Source organism: Pyxicephalus adspersus, chromosome 5 (assembly GCF_032062135.1).
Source record: "Pyxicephalus adspersus chromosome 5, UCB_Pads_2.0, whole genome shotgun sequence".
In the NCBI taxonomy this organism is placed as follows: domain Eukaryota; kingdom Metazoa; phylum Chordata; class Amphibia; order Anura; family Pyxicephalidae; genus Pyxicephalus; species Pyxicephalus adspersus.
Genome location: NC_092862.1, coordinates 4837727 through 4860805, shown reverse-complemented (window position 1 = coordinate 4860805; position 23079 = coordinate 4837727). Strand labels below are relative to the sequence as shown.

Here is a 23079-nt window from a genome sequence, read left to right as displayed (position 1 = left end):
CCCCTCCATCTCCCTGTCATCGGTGTCTGGAGACCAATATACAAATATCACAGGTCTCCTCTCCTGTTGTGTATTTGGATCTCCATAAAGAAACCTTACATGCCTCTTCTTCTCCTGTGTTCTATACAGGAACCTTCCTGGTTTCTCCATCAATGAGCCTGATTTATTAAAGCTTACTAAGACTGGAGAAGATAGAATATCATGTGTAAATCTGGGCGATCCAGCAAACTTGGAATATATTTCTTAAAAATAAAATGGAAATGTTTTTAGTTCTGGGCCAGATCACTTCCAGGTCTGCCGGATCACCCAGTTTCTCCAATGATAGTCCATCTTCTTCAGTCTTGGGGAGCTTTAATAAATCAGGCCCTCTGTGTATGGAGTTTTATGTAAGATCTATTCTTCTATCTATCTGAAGCTCTATCAATATATATGAACTTCGCATGTCTTACAGAGCTCTATACAGCAACTCTATATAGGAACTTCACTGGTTTTATATCCAAAAAGTCTACTGTTTTCTTCCAAAATAATATTTTGTCAGTTATTAAAAGAAACCCTATTTGGAATATAGACGAATCCGGCGTTTCACATTTTATATAAAAGCAATATGAATGGATATGACTAGCAGATCATCGTTTTACCTTTCCAGTTCTATCCGCAGCAGTTTCTCCCTCTCCAGGATGGACACGTGGAGTTTCCCCCATTCCTTCTCGACATCCAGTGGGTGATACCCTGGTGGTACCTTCAGCTGCCCAGACTTCACAGCAGTCTATGGTGAGAGGGCAGCAGTCAGATAAAAGTGCATGGCCAATAGAACATTTCAACAGAAATCTATTGTTGCGGAGTACTCACCTCCAGAGATTGATACTGAATCTTGGACTGGTTCTTGTCTGCCTCTTTACTGGGAAGATCGGTTTCTTTAAACTTCAGGAACTGTCGCCACAGGATCTATACAGCACAAGAACAAAAGGGTTAATAGAAATAGGAGCCTAACACAACAGCATAGGACATAGAATCTTTGATAGGAGGCTATGTGTGGATCAGAGGAACTTCTATTCATATGGAATTGTACATATATATATCATATGGAATGTCTATAATAGCCAATAACATCACAGGACCAAATAAAGAATCTACTCGCAACAAATGTTTTTAAGTTTTTGTGTGTCTGTATAGAGAGGGGAAAATTTCCCAGAGACCGCAAGTCACATGGATCCGATCTGCACATTATCTTATGACACAGACAGCATTGTCCAATCTGATCATATGACACAGATCGATATGAGAAGACCGCAACGGTCCGTAGAACCGCACAATGGTCACAATTACCCTGCTGTAAGCTCCACTGTGACCCATCCTGTGCCAAACTCCTTTCTGGACTTTTGTAGCCTCTTCTATGCTAGATTTTTTTTTTTTGCCCCATTGTAACCCCCTCTGTGCCAGACTCATTCTCTGCACTTCTGTTACCTCTATAATGACACTCTTCATTTACCTCCATTGTAACCCCCTCTGTGCCAGACTCCTCTGCACTTCTGTTTCCCTTTCTATTTCAGGCTCTTTTACCCCAATAACACTTTTTCCTGCTCCACTCATAGTTAACCCTTCTGTGATGTATTTCTTTAACCCCCTGTGTGCTAGGCTATTCTTACAATGGACTGCAACCTTTTAAACCAGACTCTATTTTTACACCTCTGTACCCTTTTCCAGATTCCTCACTCCATAATAATCCCTTCTATAACTTAATTCTCTCCCACCCTTTAGTAACTCCTCTTCTGTTCCAAGTCTCTGTTCCATCCCATTGTAAACCCTTATAATATTCTTACCACTTATATACCAGACTTCTCTTCTTTCCTGCTCTTACCCTTGGTCTCGGACTCTTTTTCTACCCCAATGTACCAGAAACAGCTTTTACCCTTAAATATGTCTGGAGTGGGGTTGATAATAAAGTCACATTTTAGCCTGTTGGAATGGTAAAACCCATATCCCAGTCTGTGATTGAGAAGCAGTGATCCCCAGAACAATTCACATCTGCGACCCCCACATACCTCAATCTCCTCATAGCTGGCTGGGAATCTCTTCTCCTCAAAGATAACGGTGTAGTGTCTGATCCATTGCAGCAGCATGGTGACCCGCTCATAGTATTCGTGCCACCGCAGCTCCAGTTCCTGCCAGGAAACGTCACAGTAAACCAACAGATCGTTTACCGCACCAACTCTGCCCCTCTCCCCACAATATCCCAGGTACTCACGTTGGCTCTGATCCCATCCTGCACATCGGGTACTCTGGGCATGGCGTCGTACAGGGAAGACACGTATGTGATAATGGATTTTTCATCTGGCTGAGGGACATCCACATCTGAGAAGATAAAGAAACTTTTCACCAATATGCTCATAGAGGACAGATAGGATGTTGAAGGGTCTAAGAGGGTCCATATACCAGCACAGTGTTGATAAAAATCACTAATGGCTGCAAGCTGGAGAAGCAACTATAAGAGTTGGTAGTGTACTCTACTTTTTTTGGATTTTACCCTCCTTCTTGCAAGCTGGGAAACTTAGGGTCAATGCAGCAAACCAATAAGCAGCCATTGTGATCATTGTAATAAAGATCCCCCTCATATCCGAACACCCAGAATTCAGAACTCACCCTCAGGGTCCAGCAGTCTGGTGACACCCAAATCCCTCTCAGCTACTGTGAAGGCCTGATCCAGGTTCTCCAGGTTGGTCTGTCGGTACACCCTGTTCATATCGATCAGCATGGGTCTGTGGAGGGAAGATAAGATGCCGTTATTTGTTGTGAAAAAGATTAACGTACATAGAGAGCAAATCCAATATATAACTCCTGAATTCCCACCTTACATATAATACAGAGAGAGCTGATGAAGCATCACATAATGACCGGTAATAAACTGGCAGCTAGAGCGCAGGCTCTTGAATCTTACCAATCCATCTAACAGTTTATGACCGATACACAATTCTTTACAAAGAAGTCTGGAAGCCCACACTGACTTCCGAGGCTCCATTCATGACCAAAGCACCAAATATTTCAGGGAAAAAAAATTATAAAACCTTGATAATCATTCCTGTTAGGTTTTTACTGTTTGTATCTCTGCTAGACAGACTTTCTGTCCAGAGACATAAAAGGAAGTGATGATGTGACACCCGACTGACAGATGACGCTGTGAAACCTGATCAATAGATTGCGCCGCGACACCCGAATGAGAGATGATGCCATGACACCCCACAGATGACGCCGTGACACCTGACCATGAGATGGCGCCGTGGCGCCGACAGATGGCACAATGCACATATTGCACATTTGTCTCAGAATTCAGAACTGTTTGTATTTGAGAAGAACAATCAGAAGAGATTATCCAAAATCAACCAGTCTGTCTTGTGTCACTCCTAACTAATCCATCTGACAGATATTTTCTGTTGATAATAGGAGGATTCTGACCGCCAGATTACTGTACAGGACACATGCTGAAGATGATAAAGGAATACTGGTTCTGGCCTAATTATTATAGAAGGAATAGGAAATTTTACTTCTGAAACATAGATGCAAAATCTGCAATATCAAACTCAATGCACCATTTCCTGCAGAAAATCTTTAAATGTTTACTGCATCCGACGTGCCATCTGGAGAGTGACCAATTCATTCATTGCTGTCACTTCCAATAGAACAAAGCATTTCTATGACTAGTCCAACCTGCATACATTATTAATTCATTAATCATTCTCCCTCCTGGCGGCCAGGATAACAGATGCTGGAATAATGTGATACATCGCACCCTTAAAGAGTACCTGTATACTCTTAAAGAGCACCTGTATACAAGGTGAGGGGAATAGCTGCCCGGTATATACAACATTTGTTGAAATTGCAACTGAATTAGCCAGATACTCCAATTAATAAAAGGTGCCAAAAGCAGTTTAAAGTGCATGGAACTTTTCTTTTGATCCAGTAAATACACCATTGAACATGTTTTGGTATATATGTTTGATACCAGTGGATCTTCCTGAAATCTTGAGAGCTTTCTATGTGGCCTGAGATGGGTGAACTGAAATCCTAAATTGTGTCACCAGCCCTGCTATGTTCATCTGTAATCTCCAGAACCCCTCACCCCTATAGTATGGAAAAGAGGAGAAGTTTTGTAACCCCCAAATACTTCCAATGGTGACAAAGCTGCTTTCCCTGTAGGTAGAAATTATGCTGCCTTATCTAGCAATTCAGAATAATTTTCAAGATGAAAACGTTAAACTGTATTGCTTTAGGCTACTGCGCTTCTCTTCTTTCCTTATTAAGTAAATCTACATCAACCAGACCGCTAGACCTATACAGCGGAGATATTTATCACGCCATGCGCGGATCCCCCACAGGTGCAAGGTTGCATACAAGTTTGGTGTTGGATTACACATGCGTGTCTCCTATTCCTGGTGATGGAAAGAAGATATTCTAGGTGTATAGATACCACCGGCAAGAACACAAACACACAGCACGCACCATACTGCATGCAGTGCTGCACATTAACAAATGCATAGGCTGAACTTTTACACTTATGGAAATCAACACACTTTTTTCCATATCTATAGATGTAAAAGAGTATTCTATTCTGCATGGATGCTTACAGAGTATATTAGCTACTGTAGCTCATCTAGATCATAAGCTGCAAATCAGCCTTCACCCTTTTGTATGTCAAAGACTTGGAACAAGCATTAAACTAGCAGAGCTAAACTGTCCCCTTGTGCAAGTATTGAAAACCAGATGATGATGACAGAGCCAGAGGCTGCACCTTTGCAAACAATTCAAAAGTGACTGCATGTTTGCATCCTGTCATTGCCTAGCATGCAGGGAAATCTCTGCAATGGATGCTGAAGATTTTTAGGATAAGTTAATGATCTGTCAGATCACCATAGACATTATAATAAAAGAGAATGGCAACGGGAAATTCAGCTGTCTCCCAGGAATGTGACAGCTATGTGTCTGGTTTCCAAAATCAGTGTTCTTCCCAGGCACTTTTAGCTGAGTGCAGCACCCGGCACTTTTCAGTAACTACCGGGCTGTATTCAGGTGATTACTGAGGAGCTGGGTCACAATACAGAGGATGCCACCTGTCTATAAAAATCACACATATCCAATGCATATCCAATATTCCACCTAGAGATGTCCTGTCACCTGCACCCAGCACCACATGAAAAAAGAAAAATTGTGCATCATACAATTCTTTCAGCTGCAGCTCTGAGCGGATGGAGTAGACCGATCCCAGGTAGACGCTGGAGCGATCCGTTTCCGATTCGTTCACCATTTCCGAGCACTCAGAAGAACTATATCCATTCTCTGATGGGAGGTCATCGCAGAGCATCAACACTCGGTCCAGTGGTTGGGTACGCTGGCTGCGGGCCTTGCCGGATTGGTTTTTGGAAGTTCTCTTCTGCTTTCCCTTCTTCCGTTTTTGCCCCTCGAGATTCATATTATCCATTATGGGTTATAAAGACTTCTCCAAAGCCAACCTGCAAACCAAACTCTGCCTAGACTCCTCCGTCTTTACTTCTTAGCATCCGATCGCTGACTCCTCATCCAAAGTATCAATATCTTCCCAACGCCTCCCGCTGTGTCTTCCTCAGCTCTTTGGTCTCCAGTTACATCCCAAGCCTTTGTCTACAGACTACACTGCAACTGGAGAGACAGCAAAAGACAAAACCCAGGAGAGGAAAAAAAAAACATCGCCTGGCACTGCCAATCTTTCCGGAGGCTCAGGAAAGGTCTTTGGCATCACACATGAATCTCTCCGAGGTGTCCAATTTTTCCTTCACAATGGTTCCACTCTTCAAGATGATGCTGCAGAACAAATGTCTGTTCTCTGCCACGGGTCGGGTGTGTGTCTGAGAGGAGCTAAAGCTTTGGGCGTGACAACTCCGCCATGTTTATACATGTTATACAGCGATTAAAAAAAATAATAAAAAGGAGGAGAACGCAAGGGAGGGAGAAAGACGCTGCAAAATGTTGCCTCTGGCTACCTGTGGAAGGAGTCAGATCTCCACCCCATCTGACAAATAAAACACACAACGGGTTACAGTCTAGAGGGTGGCACAGCTATGCGGGCAACACTTGTCAGGGGGTAGAGTTATCTCCAGCTCAGAAATATGAAAGAGACAGTCAGATACATGAGAAAGAACTAAAGGAGAGCACCTGAGGAGACCACAAATGGCAAGGACTTCTGATAGACCAGGATGTCCTCCCTGATCTCCCAAAATTGGCATCGGTGCAATTAGGTTCCAGATTATATTATTCTGCTCGGAGTCAGAAGTTTATATAATGTCTCTGATTGGATGCTTTGGGCAGCTTGGTAAGATTTTATTGGTTCCGGGGATTATAAAAGTTAATTTCCTCAATTTCTTTATATGCTTGGTTTGCACAACTATTTGTTTGCCTGGATGTAAATTTGTAATGGGTAAAATTATGAAAGTTCTTCACTTTTACTCTTACCAGAAGGAAAATGTCACCATTGTATTGTCAGATAAAAGTACGCTGGGGTTCCTGTACTCTGCACCAATCATACTCACATCATATATAGGTACAGGAAGGGCACCTGACCACAGACAGGCTGGGTTTGTACTCTGCCTGGATTATACACACATCATGTATGGCACCTATAGGTGTAGGAGAGGCTTCCTGATCACAGATGGGCTGGGTTTGTACTCTAATTGGATTATACAGATGTCATGTATGCACCCATGGGTGCAGAAGGGGCACATGACCAGACGGGCTGGGTTTGCACTCATACATACGTCATATATGAGGCCTATAGCTGTAGTAGCTCCTGACCACAGACGGGCTCGGATTATACAGACGTCATGTAAGGCACCTATAGGTGTGAGAGAGGCTCCTGACCACAGATGGGGCTGGTTCTGTTCTTTGTACGGACTTGCATTAGGAACACACATTGTCTCTGGCTCAGCATTGTTTTTGGCTGGTGGAAAATTTCATGTTGCGGCACGAGAGAAATATCCTAACAGTGACTGTGCCAGGACGCCAATCGGATTTTATAGAGCCCAGGGGAGATGTTATGCAGATCACTCAATGCACCCTGCAGGTATACTACCCCATTATGTGTATCCTGCTGTTCTCAGGGTGTAATGGTCTGCAGATCGCCATATGTTTCCTGTGTACTGTGGGGGTGATACGCTGTAGATCACAACCTGTACCCTGCTGTGCTGGGTGTGAGATGCTCTGCACCTCACCATGTGGTTCCTGCTGGACTGCTGTGATGTGATTATCTGTTCTCACCATGTAAATCCTTGCTGTACTGCACATGTGATGTACTGCACCTCACTGTGTGATGCTTGCTGTTTGCAGGTGTGATGCTCTGCAACTTACTATGCTAAAAATGCAGGATTGTGGGTGTGATACTCTGTCGTTTACCATGTATACGCTGCAGGTAGTGATGATCTGTACCTTAGTGCTTTACTGAAGGTGTGATGTTCTGCTGCTCACTAGGTAGGTTTCCATTCCTGTTTTGCAAGTATGAAGCTCTGCACCTCACCATTTGTATCCGGCTGTATGGCGGTTGTGATGCTCTGCACCTCACCATGTGTACCCGGCTGTATGGCGGTTGTGATGCTCTGCACCTCACCATGTGTATCCTGCTGTAAGGTGGGTGTGATGCTCTGTATCTTACCATGTGTACTTTGCTGTACTGTGCAGTGATGGGCTATACTTTACCGAGTGTACCCTGCTGTACTGCAGTTGTGATGCTCTGCAGAGAACCATGTGCAATTACTGTACTATGGGGGTGATGCTCTGCACCTCACTATATATAAACTGCTGTGATGATATGATGCTCTGCAGGTCACTGTGCACCCCCTAGAGTAATGCAGGTGAATTGGTCATAGCGGCCCCTAATGAATACTCTGCACCATGCTGTACTGGGAAAGATCCTACAAAAGCCACACACAGTAATTCCGCTATAGCTGCGTGCAATGCTCTGCAGGACAACACGCAATAGTATTAGCTGGATCAGACCACACCCGCTCCCGTCTCTTTTAAAAAATGACACCATTCTCGTCCTGACAAGTCTCCAGCATAAAACGAAAAGAATTTCTCATCTCTGCGGCACCCCCCTGGGCATAAAATTCCTCGCCAAGCAGGGACGGGCCTGGAAAAGATCAGCCAATCCCAAAATATCCCTCGGGGTGCTTTTTCTGCATGTGGGTTAGGGAGCCTTCCCACTGTTTGCCTACCTATGGCTGTGCAGGGAAAAGACTCATCCAGCACCATTGCACAGGATGAACATTCACTTTACTTACTTGTGTCGGTGAATGATGGCATTGAAGAGGCGACCGTTTCGCCAGTCACTGGTGAAGTTTTCGCAGCGCAGACCCTGGTAGCCTTCTGTCATGCGCTGTGACCACAGCAGGAGTTTCTCTTTGGCGGTCATATCCTCTGACTGCCCGGTGACCTGAATGTCTGAGATCTGAAAACAAAGGATAAAAATGTTACAGAATCCCATCACAAACACCAAATATTGTACAGCCTGACATTGTCACATCACTACAACTCCCATCATCCCAGCAACAGCCTGCTGAATATTGGAAGATTGCTGCTGTATACAACTCACAAACCAGGAGACCCTTCTGCAAAACATGACAATGATGGCACTTCCTCAAAAATATGCCCACTACTCACCACAAACTAACCACAAACCATTGCTACATCAGGCAAAAGGGGGAATCGAATGCAATCACATGGATCCCTAGGACTAAGAATAGTAGGTGGGTGTGCAGGGGAGAAGTATGGACCTCCAATTTATATATAAAGCTATAATCTCCTGGATTGTAAGCTCTTTGGGGCAGGGTTCTCTCCTCCTGTGTCACTGTCTGTATCTGTTGGTCATTTGCAACCCCTATTTATTGTACAGCGCTGGGTAATATGTTGGCGCTATATAAATCCTGTTTATTAATAATAATAATAAAGCTATGAAGCAGTGACAAATCATGCCATTGGGCTGAATGAACAATTGGCCCAGGAGTTCTGTATTACTTAGGAATAGTTTAAGGCTTCCTCAATGTTTTCCCCAGGCCCTTTTAGCTGGGTGCACCACCCGGCACTTTTTAGTAAGCACCCGGCTGTTTTTGGGTGGTTACTAAATAGTTGGATCACAATACAGGGGCTGCCACCCGCCTACAGCTTCTTCCAACCCAGCTTAAAGACAGAGGTGTCTCATTTCTTTGTTACATGGAGCAGACACTAGAGAGCAGTATAGTGTAGGACAGGAACAGTCTCTAGAAGTCTCCTGTAACATAAGAAAAGCAGTCTTTAAATTGTCTTTAGTTATCTGTAACATAAGAGCAGTCTATATAAACCTCCTGTAAGGTAAGGGTGGTCTCCTGAAATATAGGGGCAGTCTCCTCTAACAGAAGGGAGGTCTCTAGCAAATGGGCAGTCCCTAGCAGTCACTTGTGACATACGAACAGTCTTCTGTAACACACAAACAGTCTCTAGAAATCTCTTGCAACAGTCCAGCAACATAAGGGTAGTCTCCAACAGTCTCCAGCAACATGAAACAGTCTCTAGTACAAAATCTGTTCCAACCATGTTCAAAGAAAGAAAGATTTTTATGCACATCATCAGTAAAATGACGGCATGGATTTCAAGCTTTGATTTGCTTTGCACTGATGTGCCCAATCATTAACCCTCTGAGCTTCAACGCTTTATGATGCCATCTCATGTAACTTGAGAGCAACCTCTACCAGTCTCCTGTAACATAAGAGCAACCTCTAACAATCTCATGTAACTGGAGTGTAACCTCTAGCAGTCTCTTGTAACACAAGTGCAATCTCTAGCAGTTTCCTGTTACTTGAGAGAAATCTCTAGCAGTCTTATGAAACTTGAGAACACAGTAGCAGTCTCTTGTAATAATGTAGCCATTTTTCAGTCTCTTGTAATAAAGTAGCCATTTTTCAGTCTCTTGTAATGTGGCAGTCCCATGAAATATGGAAGTGATAGGGCTTAGGATAGGCCTGTGGGTACACAGTCTGTGGGTCAGGGTACAGTTTTCCTCTGCAGCTTTGATATGGCAGAATAGTTTACATGCCCAGAATATATGGAGGGCAATGCCAGCGTCCCTGTGATCACATGATCACATTCTCAGCTGGTGTTTATGGCGGGCGTCCCTTAAACATGTGACTTTCAAAATGAAATAAACATTCAATAAAAATGAAGGACCCAAAACAGGCATTGTGCCATCCCCGTGCTTGGAATCTCTGATAAATAAGCAAAACACAAATCACCCAGCGTAAAAAGGCACAAAAGAAATAAAAATAAAAAGTCATCCGTTAGTCATATGTCAGAGACGTCAGGAAATGTTATGAGACAGCCCGTGTGTGATCCGTAGGGTACATGTGACAATGTCTCACTGCCCTGGCAGAAAACACCGCCAGAAAAACAGAAACCCCTACCATGATAGAGAGTCTGCTGTATATTTGAATATTTTACAAAAATATCCCGATATTGAACCATGCAGATATCAGTGAGGTTAATGGACCTTCCTATGGTCCATATGCAAGGTGTTAGGGCCATTGCAAGTCCATCACCTAGCAGAGTCTAAATCTTCTTGCTAACTTTTGCACAGTTCATAGTTTAGGCTTGCACTTCTTTGTTTATGCAATTGAATATATTAACATGTCAGGAGTAGGTAAACTTATTTTTGCAGGGTTTCCATTATTCTGGCTATTGACGTGATACAATATCTATACCATGTTATATACAGATCAGGCGCCGCACTCCTTTCTGCCAATCTGCTCTCCCCCTCCTCACAGGAACAAGTCAGGAAATGATAAGTAAAAGGGGGGTGAGGGTGAGTCACTCCTGACCGCGCCCTGCAGTCTGTGGATCACGCCAGCTGCACTTAGTGTATGCCAGCCTGACCAGCTGAGCCAAGATGTGCCAAGCGACAGGAGCGAAAGAGGAAGCTGCATATACAGACAGCACTCTGTGGTGATATTAAATGTAAAAACAGAACTGCTTTACAGATTGCAACAGATGCAGCAGGTCCCTGGCACATTTGGCATGGCCCACCAATAGCTAAAAAACCTGAGCCACCATATCTATGAACACATTACTTGTGTCATCATATCCCTGCCACACAGGACCAGTGCCAACAGGTTTTTGGGCATGGCTGACATCGCCCACCTATATCCAACGCACCAGACCTGAGTGACCATATCCCTACACACATCAAACCTGGTCCGCCACTGTGCCGGCACATCAAACGTGCCGGCACATCGGACCTGGTGCGCCACGGTGCCGGCACATCGGACCTGGTCTGCCAGGGTGCCGGCACATCATTTCTGGTCTGCCAGGGTGCCTGCAGATCAGACCTGGTCTGCCATGGTGCCGGCACACCGGACCTGGTCGGCCACAGTGGCACATCTGACCTACCCACTAACCGCATTTTACCTGCTCACCTAAGCTGGGCCACCCAATCCCCAGGACACCTGACTGGTGCCACCATATCCCTGGCACATCCACCCACACCCATCACATCACTCCAAGCATTTCACCTGACCGACCACAGTGTCAATGTAACACCAATTACCTGGAAGTGAAGGATTATGGTCCAGATTAAACCGAGAGTCAGCTTGGGGTTTCCATCTGCCATGTCATCATTTCGAATGTTCACAAGTTTAACCTGCAAGAGGAACAAAAATTTTTTAAAAACTCAAAAAAATAAAAATAAAAAGCCATTCACCCAGGGGAAACATTCCAGACAAATTGTGCATTTACAGCATTTGGCTAAAACCTCCATCACCAATGTAAAATCAATGAGCCTAAGAACTGAAACCCTTCATTTGTTTCTTTGGACTATTGAGAATCAGTGGAGCAGATGGAAGATAAACACAGACGAGGGACAATTCATGAAATGATATTTCTAGGGATGAATCACTCAATTCTGCCATCAGCTTGTGAACTGACCGAGGTTGCAATGTTAGGAAGAGATTAAAGGCAATGGCTTATCTCAGCTATGAACACTTCTTACCTTGTCTCAACTACAATCAATATAAAGTAGAGGTGCAACCAAAACTTTTTATGGCCAGCAGATAAAACAAAAGGAACAAAAGTAACCTTATAGCAGCAAAGGAAAAAAATTATATTTATTTTGGAGAAAAAGAAATTTAATCTCCGTATTAGGGAAGGGATTCTTTACTGTAAGGTCTGTAAAAATGTGAATCGGCTCCCTCAGGAAGTAGTTTCAGCAAGTTCTATAGATTGCTTTAAGAAAAAGCTGGATGATTTCTAGAACAACAGAATATAACTGGGGATTTTTTTTTCATTGGAGCAAATTGTATCAGGCGTTTATAGAGGGATTATTTTTTGCCTTCCTCTGGATCAACTATGTAAATTGGGTTTTATATCTGGGATATGTTTATTTACCTAGTGGTTAAACTTGATGGACTTATGTTTTTTCAACCTGACTTACTATGAATTTTCCTTTTCCACCATAAAGCACACATGGCTTCCTTTTCCCTTAAAAGAGAGCCACATGTTCTCAAAATATTGTCAGAATGATGCTTTTGTTGTTATATTGATGCTTTATATATGTTATGTTTTTATGCTTTAGTTAAGGCTGTAATGATACTTTCTTGGATGTGCTGGCCATTTATTTGGACCTTTCTTTTTGCCTGGCACTCTTAAAGTGGACCTAAACTCAAAATGTTTACTTTTCATAAAAGGGTGGACAACTTTTTTATTTAAAATAAAAATTGTATTTTAAAAAATAAAAAAAGTGTACTGCATACCTACGCCACGCATCCAGAGAGGCTCTTGGTGCTCCTTTTGTGCATACCCTGATCTCAGGCATAAGCAGAAGAAGCCCTTGCTTTATTTAAAGAAAAAAAATTGCGGATCTCACACATGCGCAGTAAAATCAGCAATCTTTTTTCCCCTTCTACGTCACCCGATCTCGTGCCAGATCAGTGCCAGATCAGTGATGTAGGAAAAAGAACCCGGAAAAAGAGAGAAGATGTCGGCATCGGGCCGAAGTTGGATACCGGGACGACGCGAGATCCAAACTTAGAAACCTCCCAATGGATAGACGGCTCTGCGGTATTAAAGGCAAGGGTGATTTTTTTTTTATTTTGGGTTTAGTTCTGCTTTAAGGGAACCTTTGCAGTGCAGGGTGGAGAGCCCTAAAATTATCACAGGTGTTCAAACCCTTCTACACGATAACATTCCCACAGACCACCAGCTGGAGACATCGGCTGTGTGCAGTAAACAAAGCCAACCATTGGAGCATCCGGATAAGAGGGGATAACAAGTCTGGCATGCCGGACACCTTACCTGCCGCAGTTTCAGGAAATCCAGGGCAATCTGTACGTTCTGCAGTTTATGGAAGCGCATGCGGCCTTTCTCCCGGGGCTGCAATACAAGACAAAAAGATCATAAGAGTGGTAATGTCACAGTGCAGCATAGACATCCCTGACACTCATCCCTCAATACAAACACACACAGGGCTGAACACCCCACAGCACACTGGGGGTGTGAGGACGTCATGCTTGTGGCGCTGGTTGTGGTTCTATGGACGATGTCACCGGCTATAATGCAGAGTTAGTTTCCTGGGGATTTATCACAATATTAGTATAACCTTGCTTGATGGCACGGAAATCCCCAAAACTCAGGTTTCTGATATGGACGGCATGGTGGCATTTGCAGCACTGGATCCCAGATTCAGATCTCAGCCAGGACACTATCTGCATGGAGTTTGCAGGTTCGCCTCGTTTTTGTGTGGGTTTCCTCCGGGTACTCATAAACATGCAGTTAGGGTAAATAGGTTCCCCCCAAAATTGATCTTAGATTGTGAGCTCCTTTGAGAGACAGCTAGTGACATGACAATGGCTACATGTACAGGGCTACGTAATATGTTGGCGCTATATGAATACTGTATAATAATAATGTTGCACGGTACAGAAGATATGGAGTAGATATGCAAATTAAACTATTGCACCCACCAATGAAAGAAGCTGCAAATAAAAAATATAGGGAACCATTGGTAATATAGCGCAGAACCTGCATGGTGACGACCCTACTGGGTATTTAAAGCAACGACTTTTTGTATGAATTAAAAAATATAAATATGTAATATCTCAATGGGAGGAAAACAGCTGGTGGGAATTTCATGTTATTTCCAGAATCATAAAGGGACATTCAGGAAATCCCATGGACGTCCACCCTCTAGAAAGACATTTCCTTTCAGAAGAGGAGAGGAAAGGTTTTCAAAGGCAAACTGCATGGAGGAAATGGCCTTTCACACCGGAGCGGCCATCTCAGACTGTGCTGCAGCCAAATATTGGCAGAGAATTCACATAATTCACATGACAAATAGCAAAGAGTGGCTGCAACCAACATCCATATTCCAATCATAATACTGGAGACAATGGAGGGTTTGTAACGTGCCCCTGCAGAGCGCCACCCGATGGAGGATTAATAAATGATGATTTTTTTTCTGTAGTGTCTCCGAGTTCTGGTTTATACATCGCTCTGGTATAGGTTGCACTCATCTGTGACAATATAAAAACCAGAAATAAAACACGCCAGGATAAGAGCCGTTATTGATGTTAATTTTGTACGAACAGCATTACGTGGACCAATCTGGTTTTATGAGTAATGGGATGTTATGGAGAGAATAAACTGATAATTAGTGATCCCAATCAATGTAGTCATATGCATTGGTGTGTGGCCCATCCTTGGATAATGACCGTCATTCTGGGAATGCTCAGTAATTGGGTGACTGACAACAAAATCCACACCAAATTGCAAAGATCATTTCATCGCTTTGTGGTCAGCAAGGCACCGGAGAAGCTGCACTCTCCATAAATTGTGTGTAAATGCTGCAACATTTATGTTTTCTGTTAGCAATTATTAAAAAAAAATGGAATGTTATTCCTTTAAGGACTTCAGTTGCTTGCAGTAACACTGAGAATACAGAAAGCCCATTACTGAGGGTCAGTTATCTCCCCACCACTAGGAGGCGCTGTTCCCTGTCCATTGTAACAATTTCAGTTTTGTGTCCCCAACAGGGCAGGAATTCAGAATCACCCAGCCAGGGCAGAGTAGTGGCTATAATTATATTAATTTGCATGCCCACTGCAATCCTCAGGTGTAACCCAGACAGGGGGGGGGTAGCCATTGCAATAGTATACAGCGGCAAGGGAGTATGAATGCATACGTGTTTGTGTACAACCAACTGCTCAGCTACTAAATTCCTCGAAATAGAAACTTTGGCGGCAGACACATGTTCTGGCAAAGCACTTTTCACATTCTTTATCCTTGCAACAATTTCAAACACTTGCCGGCCCACACTGTCATCACTGAGTTTCTTCTACAGATATGGAGGTTCTGGGGGTGAGTGATCGTTGTCTCTGCTATAGGATGGATTATTCTCAGAGGGGAAGAAGGATAATTACAGTGTTTAACGCGGACACTTTTTTAAGCCAAATTGTAGCCGGGTGTCAGCCCCTTTATTGTGACCCAACTCTTCAGTAATAACAGCCGGGTAGTTACTGAAAAGTGCCGGGTGGTGCACCCAGCTAAAAGGACCTGGGGAGAACATTGAGGAAGCCTTAAACTATTCTGAATTACATTTAGAAAAAAAAAGGAAAAAAATCTTCCTATAAACACATTGATCCTCAGATTTCTATCTAGGATGCTCATCGGTATTTATTTCTTCCCCCATTTCTTACAACATGTGAGACAGAAGAGGGGCGGACAGTGTCACCCCCGCAGGGTCTTGCAGTAACATTCGGAGCCCTCTGCACCTCCTTGTATCTCTTCTCATTGTTCATGAAATTATTTGTTTCATTTAATCATCACAATTATTCGTGCAAGGTTTCTGGGGGGGATTCATCTGCTCAAAGACATGCCAATCCACACATATCCAACACAAAACCCACCAATCACGTGTTAGCAGAGGTTTTAGATACGACCTAATAGGCTGGCTTGGTGTGATGTCATCCCCTGAGGAACAAATTCCCCCAATACCAATCCAATAATAATGTCACATGGTGCAGTGTTGTAGGTCACATGACTGTAGTAATTCACATGTATATGTTTGATATGATAAACTTGGATGCTATGTGTGTGGACGTATATATATATATAAGTATGTGGTTGTACACTGGATATGTATTTATAAAGAAAAGGCTTCACAACTATAATACAACCCTTCTTTCACCATATGAACAAAAAGAAGACCATCATCTATGGTGGTCTAGCCCACAATCCCTACTGTGAAGCATGGTGGTGAAGATATAAGATATCAGCTCCAAAATCTGCACATGAGGTGCAGTGAAGAATAAAGTTAAATCTTCAGTGGATGGAGTGGCCATTACAACCTCCTGACCTCATCATTGTGCCACGTAAGTAACATGGAAACCAAAGAATGGCACATGAGAGTGTTGTACCTAACAGTTTCATGTGATTGACTTTAACTAAAACTAATATATTGAGCCTACATCCTAAAATTCTGCACAATTTGTGTTCTGCAGACACCATGTGAGAGAAGCCTGGGGGCATCTTGTCCTATGGAGTGGGGTAACATTGTGCCCCTGTATAGGTTCAGGAAATGACATCACACCAGGGGCCAGCCAATGGCAGGGCAGCATGCCACGGTAAACCATGCTGGGTGCAGACACGGGGCCCTTTGGCACTCACCAACCGCAAGTTCCGGATAACGTCCCGTTCCCTCGGCTACCCAGCAACAGCAGTGCAAGAAGGGAGCAAAGGGCACAGGGCAAAGGTCAGGGCAGAATCCAGCACAGGAGGGAGATAAAGGGGAGAAAGAGAAAGGTGGGCTTTATCCGAGCAGAAGTGTTAATAGGTTAAAGAGAGGATGCGGATGAGAATGACGGATTATGAGAGATTATGTGTGCAGCTCGCCCTAATTGTTACCCAGCCCGTCTACCCTATTGTACATCCTGTAACCTGCAGGGGGCAGCTTACAGGTTGTCCCAATCTGCCCTCCACCCTTTCTCCGATTCACCTCTGCTCTGCAATCTGAAAATAGCTTTCTATGCTCTGATAGCATTGTGCGCTAGAAAGAAAAACTACCTGCAAAGTACACACAGCTTTTTTTAGCTGAGCACTCCGGTTTGTCTTGGGTGTTAAATGATTTTGTTCACACGGACCGGTCAGGCCGGAGTCTGAATTCCTGACTGCGGCTTCCTGTTATTGTCAGCACTGACACCTGCAAAGTCCCAGCAGGGACTACAATATGGCTGCAGTGATATGGGGCAGATGTGGGGTGCGGGGGGTGGCGAGGTGGGAACAGGGGGCACATCCATGGATGGGGTTAACACTAATATGCCGCCTCTATTCTACTGCACTACAGAATATGTCGGTGCTATAAAACTACAATCATTTGGCCCTATGATGGGATTTCTGTCTATTCTGTGGCTGGGAGGATTCAGATGCTGCGTTCTCCGGTTGTCAATCATCCAAAGCTATAAAATCAAATAACGCTCTGGCTGGAATTAAGATGAGTACTTAGTAAGTATTTAGGAAATGTTTTAATGTCTTATTATTTTCATAACCCCTCCCTGTTATTAAATATAGAATTAAATATATCAGCCACCCATAAACCTTCACTCTCGGAAGAGGAGGTGTAGGACGCAGCGTCCGATATTTTCTCCCATGCTTAGTAATGGGCTCCTCCAGGCAATGCCTTCATCCGCTTTTCTAAATGACTGAGCCATCTTTGTTCGGGCATCCTCCAGGGTTACCATCTACTCTTAGATTGTAAGCTCTTCGGGTCAGGGTTCTCTCCTCCTCCTGTGTCACTGTCTGTGTCTGTCTGTCATTTGCAACCTCTATTTATTGTACAGCTCTATGTCATATGTTGGTGTTATATAAATACTGTTTAATAATTATACTTCCAGGACTGGATGATACTGTTGCTGTACAGTGTTTCAACCCAGACATTTTTTAATGGGTGGGAAGAAATTGTAGGTCGATTGCAGCCCCTGGATTGTGACCCAACTCTTCAGTAATCACCCAAAAAATGCTGGCTGGTTACTAAAAAGTGCCGGGTAGTGTGCCCTGCTAAAAGGGGCCGGGGAGAACACTGCTGTATATTGGAACATGCTAAGAATGTATCCAAGACTTTTGCTGCTTCCTGATGCTTGTGGCTGCTAAATGCTGGAGACTTTTCTGTGTGTGTGCAAATTTGCAGCTGCAGCTCCTTCATAAAAAGGAAATGTTTGACCTGATCTACATTACCCTGCTGTGTGCTGCTGATGAAAGAAGAGAAGATCGGACTATGGGGGTAACATTAGTAATGAAAGGTGAGCAGTGCAGAAGCTGCAATACCATATTCCGCTCTGAGGGTGGCATCACACTCACCAGGGTCTCCCCGGAGAGGACTTCCAGCAGGGAGATGAGGTTGTGTCCATCGCGGAGGTCTTCATACAGATCATTGACGTGACGCTGAGCCTAAAAAAAGAAAGAAAAAGATAATGGATCAGTTCATTGCCTGCACAGGCAATAGGGTAGCTCAGTGGTTAGCACGCAGGTTGGAATCTCGCCCAGCACACTATCTGCATGGAGTTTGCAAGTTCTCCCAACGTTTGTGTAGGTTTCTTCCGGGTACTCTGATTTTCTCCCACACTCCAAAAACATGCAGTTAGGTTAATTGGCTTCCCCCCAAAATTGAATTTAGACTGATTTAATGACATATGACTATGGTGGGACATTAGATTGTGAGCTCCTTTGAGGGACAGCTAGTGACATGACTATGGACTTTGTACAGCACTGTGTAAAATATCGGCACTGTATAAATACTGTATAATAATATTGAATATTGAATACAAATCGTAATTCTAATTTCTGACAATCAGATCATCCTGCAGCCAAGTTACAGATCCACTGTGCTGCAAGGCTGTAGGGAAAAGCCAGAGTTTCCCAAGGGGTTGCTAATACAGAAGTGCCTGCATGATTGGAATGGGTGGAGGACTTGGCATGGGTGCTGCCAGCTTATGAAGTAGAATTTAACCTTTCATCTGGAATAACAGCGACCTCACCCAGTCAGTGTCAGCTTAAAGCGATAAGAAAGCTGCAGATTGTAAACAGAGGCTAGGATCAGATCCCGGAGAATCCAGCACTGGAGGCGCAGGGCGGCCCACATCTGCCAAGGGGCAATTCATCCTTACGATGCCAATACAGAAGGAGCTGTAGGTGAGAGGCAGCCCCAAATTTTCAGTAACAACCAAGGGTTTACTGAAAAGTGCTGGGCGGTGCGCCCGGCTAAAAGTGGCTGGAGAGAATTATGCAATATTTAAAGAAACAAGGCCAATGCATAGAGACAACTGCAAGGCAGATCCAGCAAGGACAGCTATTTATTACCCAAGCCAGGGCAGATTTAGCCCCCTGGTATTCTGCATAATAAACAAGCCTTGCAGAGGATTCCTGGCTAGCTGGCACATTTTCCTGGCAAGGGACTCACCTTGCAGAAACGCCTACAGAGAGCAACAGGAAAATCTAAATAAAGGACCCAATGTATTCCCGAACCCCCAAGGCCAAATAAACAGTCCGTATGGAAGATGTGAGCCAGTTCTCGCTGCTCTTCACAGATCTGCTCTACATATTGAAGGCATGTGCTACATGGCCTGGAACCGCACGGACTATGAGTCATTTTCCATAAACCCCCCCTTCTTCCTTCTATAATAACCTGGGGGGCTCATGACACCGGGGAAGCCTTCTTCAATGACATCTTTGTTCTTGGAGCTACAGTGGTCTTTATTAGAAAAAATTTGCTAAAACTTTCTGCTGGGAATAACGGAAGGTGGACGCCATATGTAGCTCCAATCTTTCTGCCAACTCAGCAAAATCGCCATCTTTGTCATTAGGCTTCCCCTGACTATTAAGGTCCAATAGGATTGCATGTGGAATGTAAACTCCATGTGGCTGGATAAAGGGAGACAGATGATTGGATGATGGGCATTTTAGACTTATATTGGGTATGCAATGTTATAAAGGAGGAAGGAAATGCCACATGGATGCCACATCCGCCCTATTGTTCTCTCCCCAAGCCTAATGATGGATTTGCAGTCCGATTTGGCCATCATCACCTACCCATAGCCAGCTCGACACCTCGGCCCCACCAAACTTCAAAGCAACCGGTCTGCTAATAACTTAATATAGGGTTATGGAGTGTAGCGCTGTGACAATGGCGGCTTTATCCTCCAACACAACGCACACACACAATGCTCTGTCTGTTGTGTAAAAATGCAGACAAAATCCGTGAAATCCGGACAAAGACACGCGGGGATCCCAGAAACAAAAATGTCATCCGTTGCAGATTACCAGTCCTTAGATGTGGTGTCTGCATTCATGTTATTCAGGACAAGAACAGTAGAAATACAGAATATATCTGCTGATCCTGCCAAGAGCTGAAGTGAAAGCTGAATTTTAACAGCTTCTGTCTACTACAATACAATTTCAATGTGGGGAGGAGGTTGTAGTTGTACTGCAAGATCTGTCCTAAAGTGACAACGCTGTGCTTTAATAAGGCAGCACGGTGGCTCAGTGGTTAGCACTCTGGCCTTTGCTGCAGTGCTGGGTCCGAGGTTGGAATCTCAGCCAGGACATTATCTGCATGGAGTTTGCAGGTTCTCCCCGTGTTTGCGTGGGTTTCCTCCGGGTACTCCGGTTTCCTTCCACATTCCATAAACATGCAATTTGGTTAATTGGCTTCCCCCAAAAATTGACCTTAGACTTTATTAGGGACATATGACTATGGTAGGGACATTTGATCATGAGCTCCTTTAAGGGAGCTAGTGACATGACTATAGACTTTGTACAGGGCTGCGTAATATGACGCCGCTATATAATACTGTGTAATAATAATAATACAGAAATGAGAGTGGTCAGATCAGGACAGAAACGTGTTTATGGCTGAATCAGCAAAATAAAAAAACTAAACATATCTCAGGAGTGATAGGCTGCAATACATCACATTTTATTTTTCCTTTATGATTGGATGGACTCAATACGAAGGGCTGGCACTGATTATACCCTTCAGGAAATGCTAATTTCCTGGCTTCAACATCTTCTTAGCCATCAAGCAGATTCTGATTTACTCGCTTGTTCTGAATCAGCAACAAAGTGGCTGCACATGCAATTATTATAATTAAACATAATTTATATAGCGCCAACATATTGCGCAGCGCTGTACAATAAATAGGGGAATCCCCAATGACTGAACACAAGCGCGTTCAATGTGAATTTAGCTGGTCAGGAAGTTCTAATGATGATGACGCTCGCTGTGACATCATAATGCGATTTCCGTCAGCTGATCTGGGTGCGGCTCTCCAACGCAGGGATTATAGAATCCATACCAAGCAACAATTTCCATGATATATAATTCAGAGATCGCTGCCGGATGTAGAAATAAGAGGACAGCTGCATAGCGATGAGACTGACAGTACAAGGACATGCGAATGTTACAGCCAACCCAGATATGAACATGCATGGCACACATCAAACACGGAGCACAGAGACCACGGGCTGACACATGAAAGCTTAAATGTACAAATCTAACTGAGCAGCATCAGTATAACTAAAGAAAAGGTTCAGTTCAGCAAGGCATGAGAGCCAGGAAAGTGCACAAGTATGTATTCCTAGTTCTTGGCTGTAATGGTAATAATAATGTACAGGGTATTCTGCGTGAGGATTGTATTGCACACATGAAATGGTTAACTACACATTTTCTATAAGAGCGAGGTGGGGTGTGGAGGAGACGCCCAGACTATGGTCTAAGGTGTCACATCCATAATGGAAAGGAATTTACCCTCCCACCCCTTGGACCAGCTTTACAGCCATAACTCCTCATTCCTGGGGCTGGTCAATGTCTGGAGGGATAGCTCGGCATTGCAGGACAGATTAATGGGATTGCAGCATTCAGGGGTTTATTGCTGTGGATGGTGAGAATGCCCCATTTGGGGTATAATGGACTTCTAGGAAGGAGTAATTGTAATAATTAACATTTTAAGGATTTTTATATACAGGGAAGGTTCTCAGCATCTATACACAAAGGCCACCCAACACCACACTACAGAGGGGTGCAGGGGGGCAGTCCTGGCCTGAAGGGGTATAAAGGGCTTACAGAGGAGTGCACAGGGGCAGCGGTGGTCCGACAAGTGCACAGGGCTAATCCTTGCCTGCCAGAGGGGGGGCACAGGGTCGATACTGGCCTGCCAAAAGGGGGTGCACAGAGCAGCTATGGGCCTGAAAGAGGGGGCGCATATGGCCGATATGGGCCAGCCAGAAGGGACGCACAGAACTGATCCTGGCCTGAGAGAAGAGTGCACAGGCTAGTATTGCCCTGATATCTGGATCCAGTGACCCCATGAACTCACAGGCCAAGTTCCTCTAACTATATATAGATCAATGAAAGGGAGTGTACAGCGGGTCAAGCAAGCGTCATCACGATACCTATTTACGTTAATAGCAGAAAACAATTCTGTGGGAGAAGCTGAGAAATACAAGTGATTAATGTCTGCTGAGCACACATGAGGTCTCTATACACATGGAGAGGATTACCTGTCATGCAATATATTATGAACCACACACAATATCACGTCATGCACCATCCAGGTTATACCCACACAGAACCTTTAATGCGCATCACAGCCTGGCAGGGTTATTAAAAAATGAGCACCAGGCAAAAGATGGAAGGAACAGCAAGGAGAAAAGATGGAGGACCTACCTCTGCTCTCCAGTGCTGAGGAGCCAACAGGAGAGACCGGAGGACACAGAGAATCGAGGACAAAAGGATTGAGGTATTGGAAGGGAAGGAGGAGTATAAAAGAAAGGAAATAAAAATAGAAGGTCAGAAGAATGATTGTGAAAGGGCAGGGGGAGGACAATGCACAGGCAGGGGCGGGATAATGAAAGGGCAGGGGCGGTATAATGAAAAGGCAGGGGCGGTATAATGAAAAGGCAGGGGCGGGATAGTGAAAAAGCAGGGACGGGAATAATAGGAAGGCAGGGGCGGGACAGTGAAAAAGCAAGGATGGTAAAGAAAATTGGAGGCAAAAG

General features: G+C 44.1%; 1 protein-coding gene across 1 annotated transcript in view; it reads right to left on the bottom strand.

Moving 5' to 3' along the window:
- PLEC (plectin) overlaps positions 1-22758 on the bottom strand; it is a 54955-nt gene extending 32197 nt beyond the window's left edge. Inside the window, 10 exon segments of the mRNA XM_072410598.1 lie at positions 639-766; positions 850-945; positions 2043-2162; positions 2246-2352; positions 2641-2756; positions 8298-8464; positions 11588-11680; positions 13330-13407; positions 18385-18474; positions 22748-22758. Of these exon segments, the coding sequence (XP_072266699.1) occupies positions 639-766; positions 850-945; positions 2043-2162; positions 2246-2352; positions 2641-2756; positions 8298-8464; positions 11588-11680; positions 13330-13389 (887 nt within the window). The 5' untranslated portion in view covers positions 13390-13407; positions 18385-18474; positions 22748-22758.
- Positions 22759-23079: the final 321 nt, after the last annotated feature.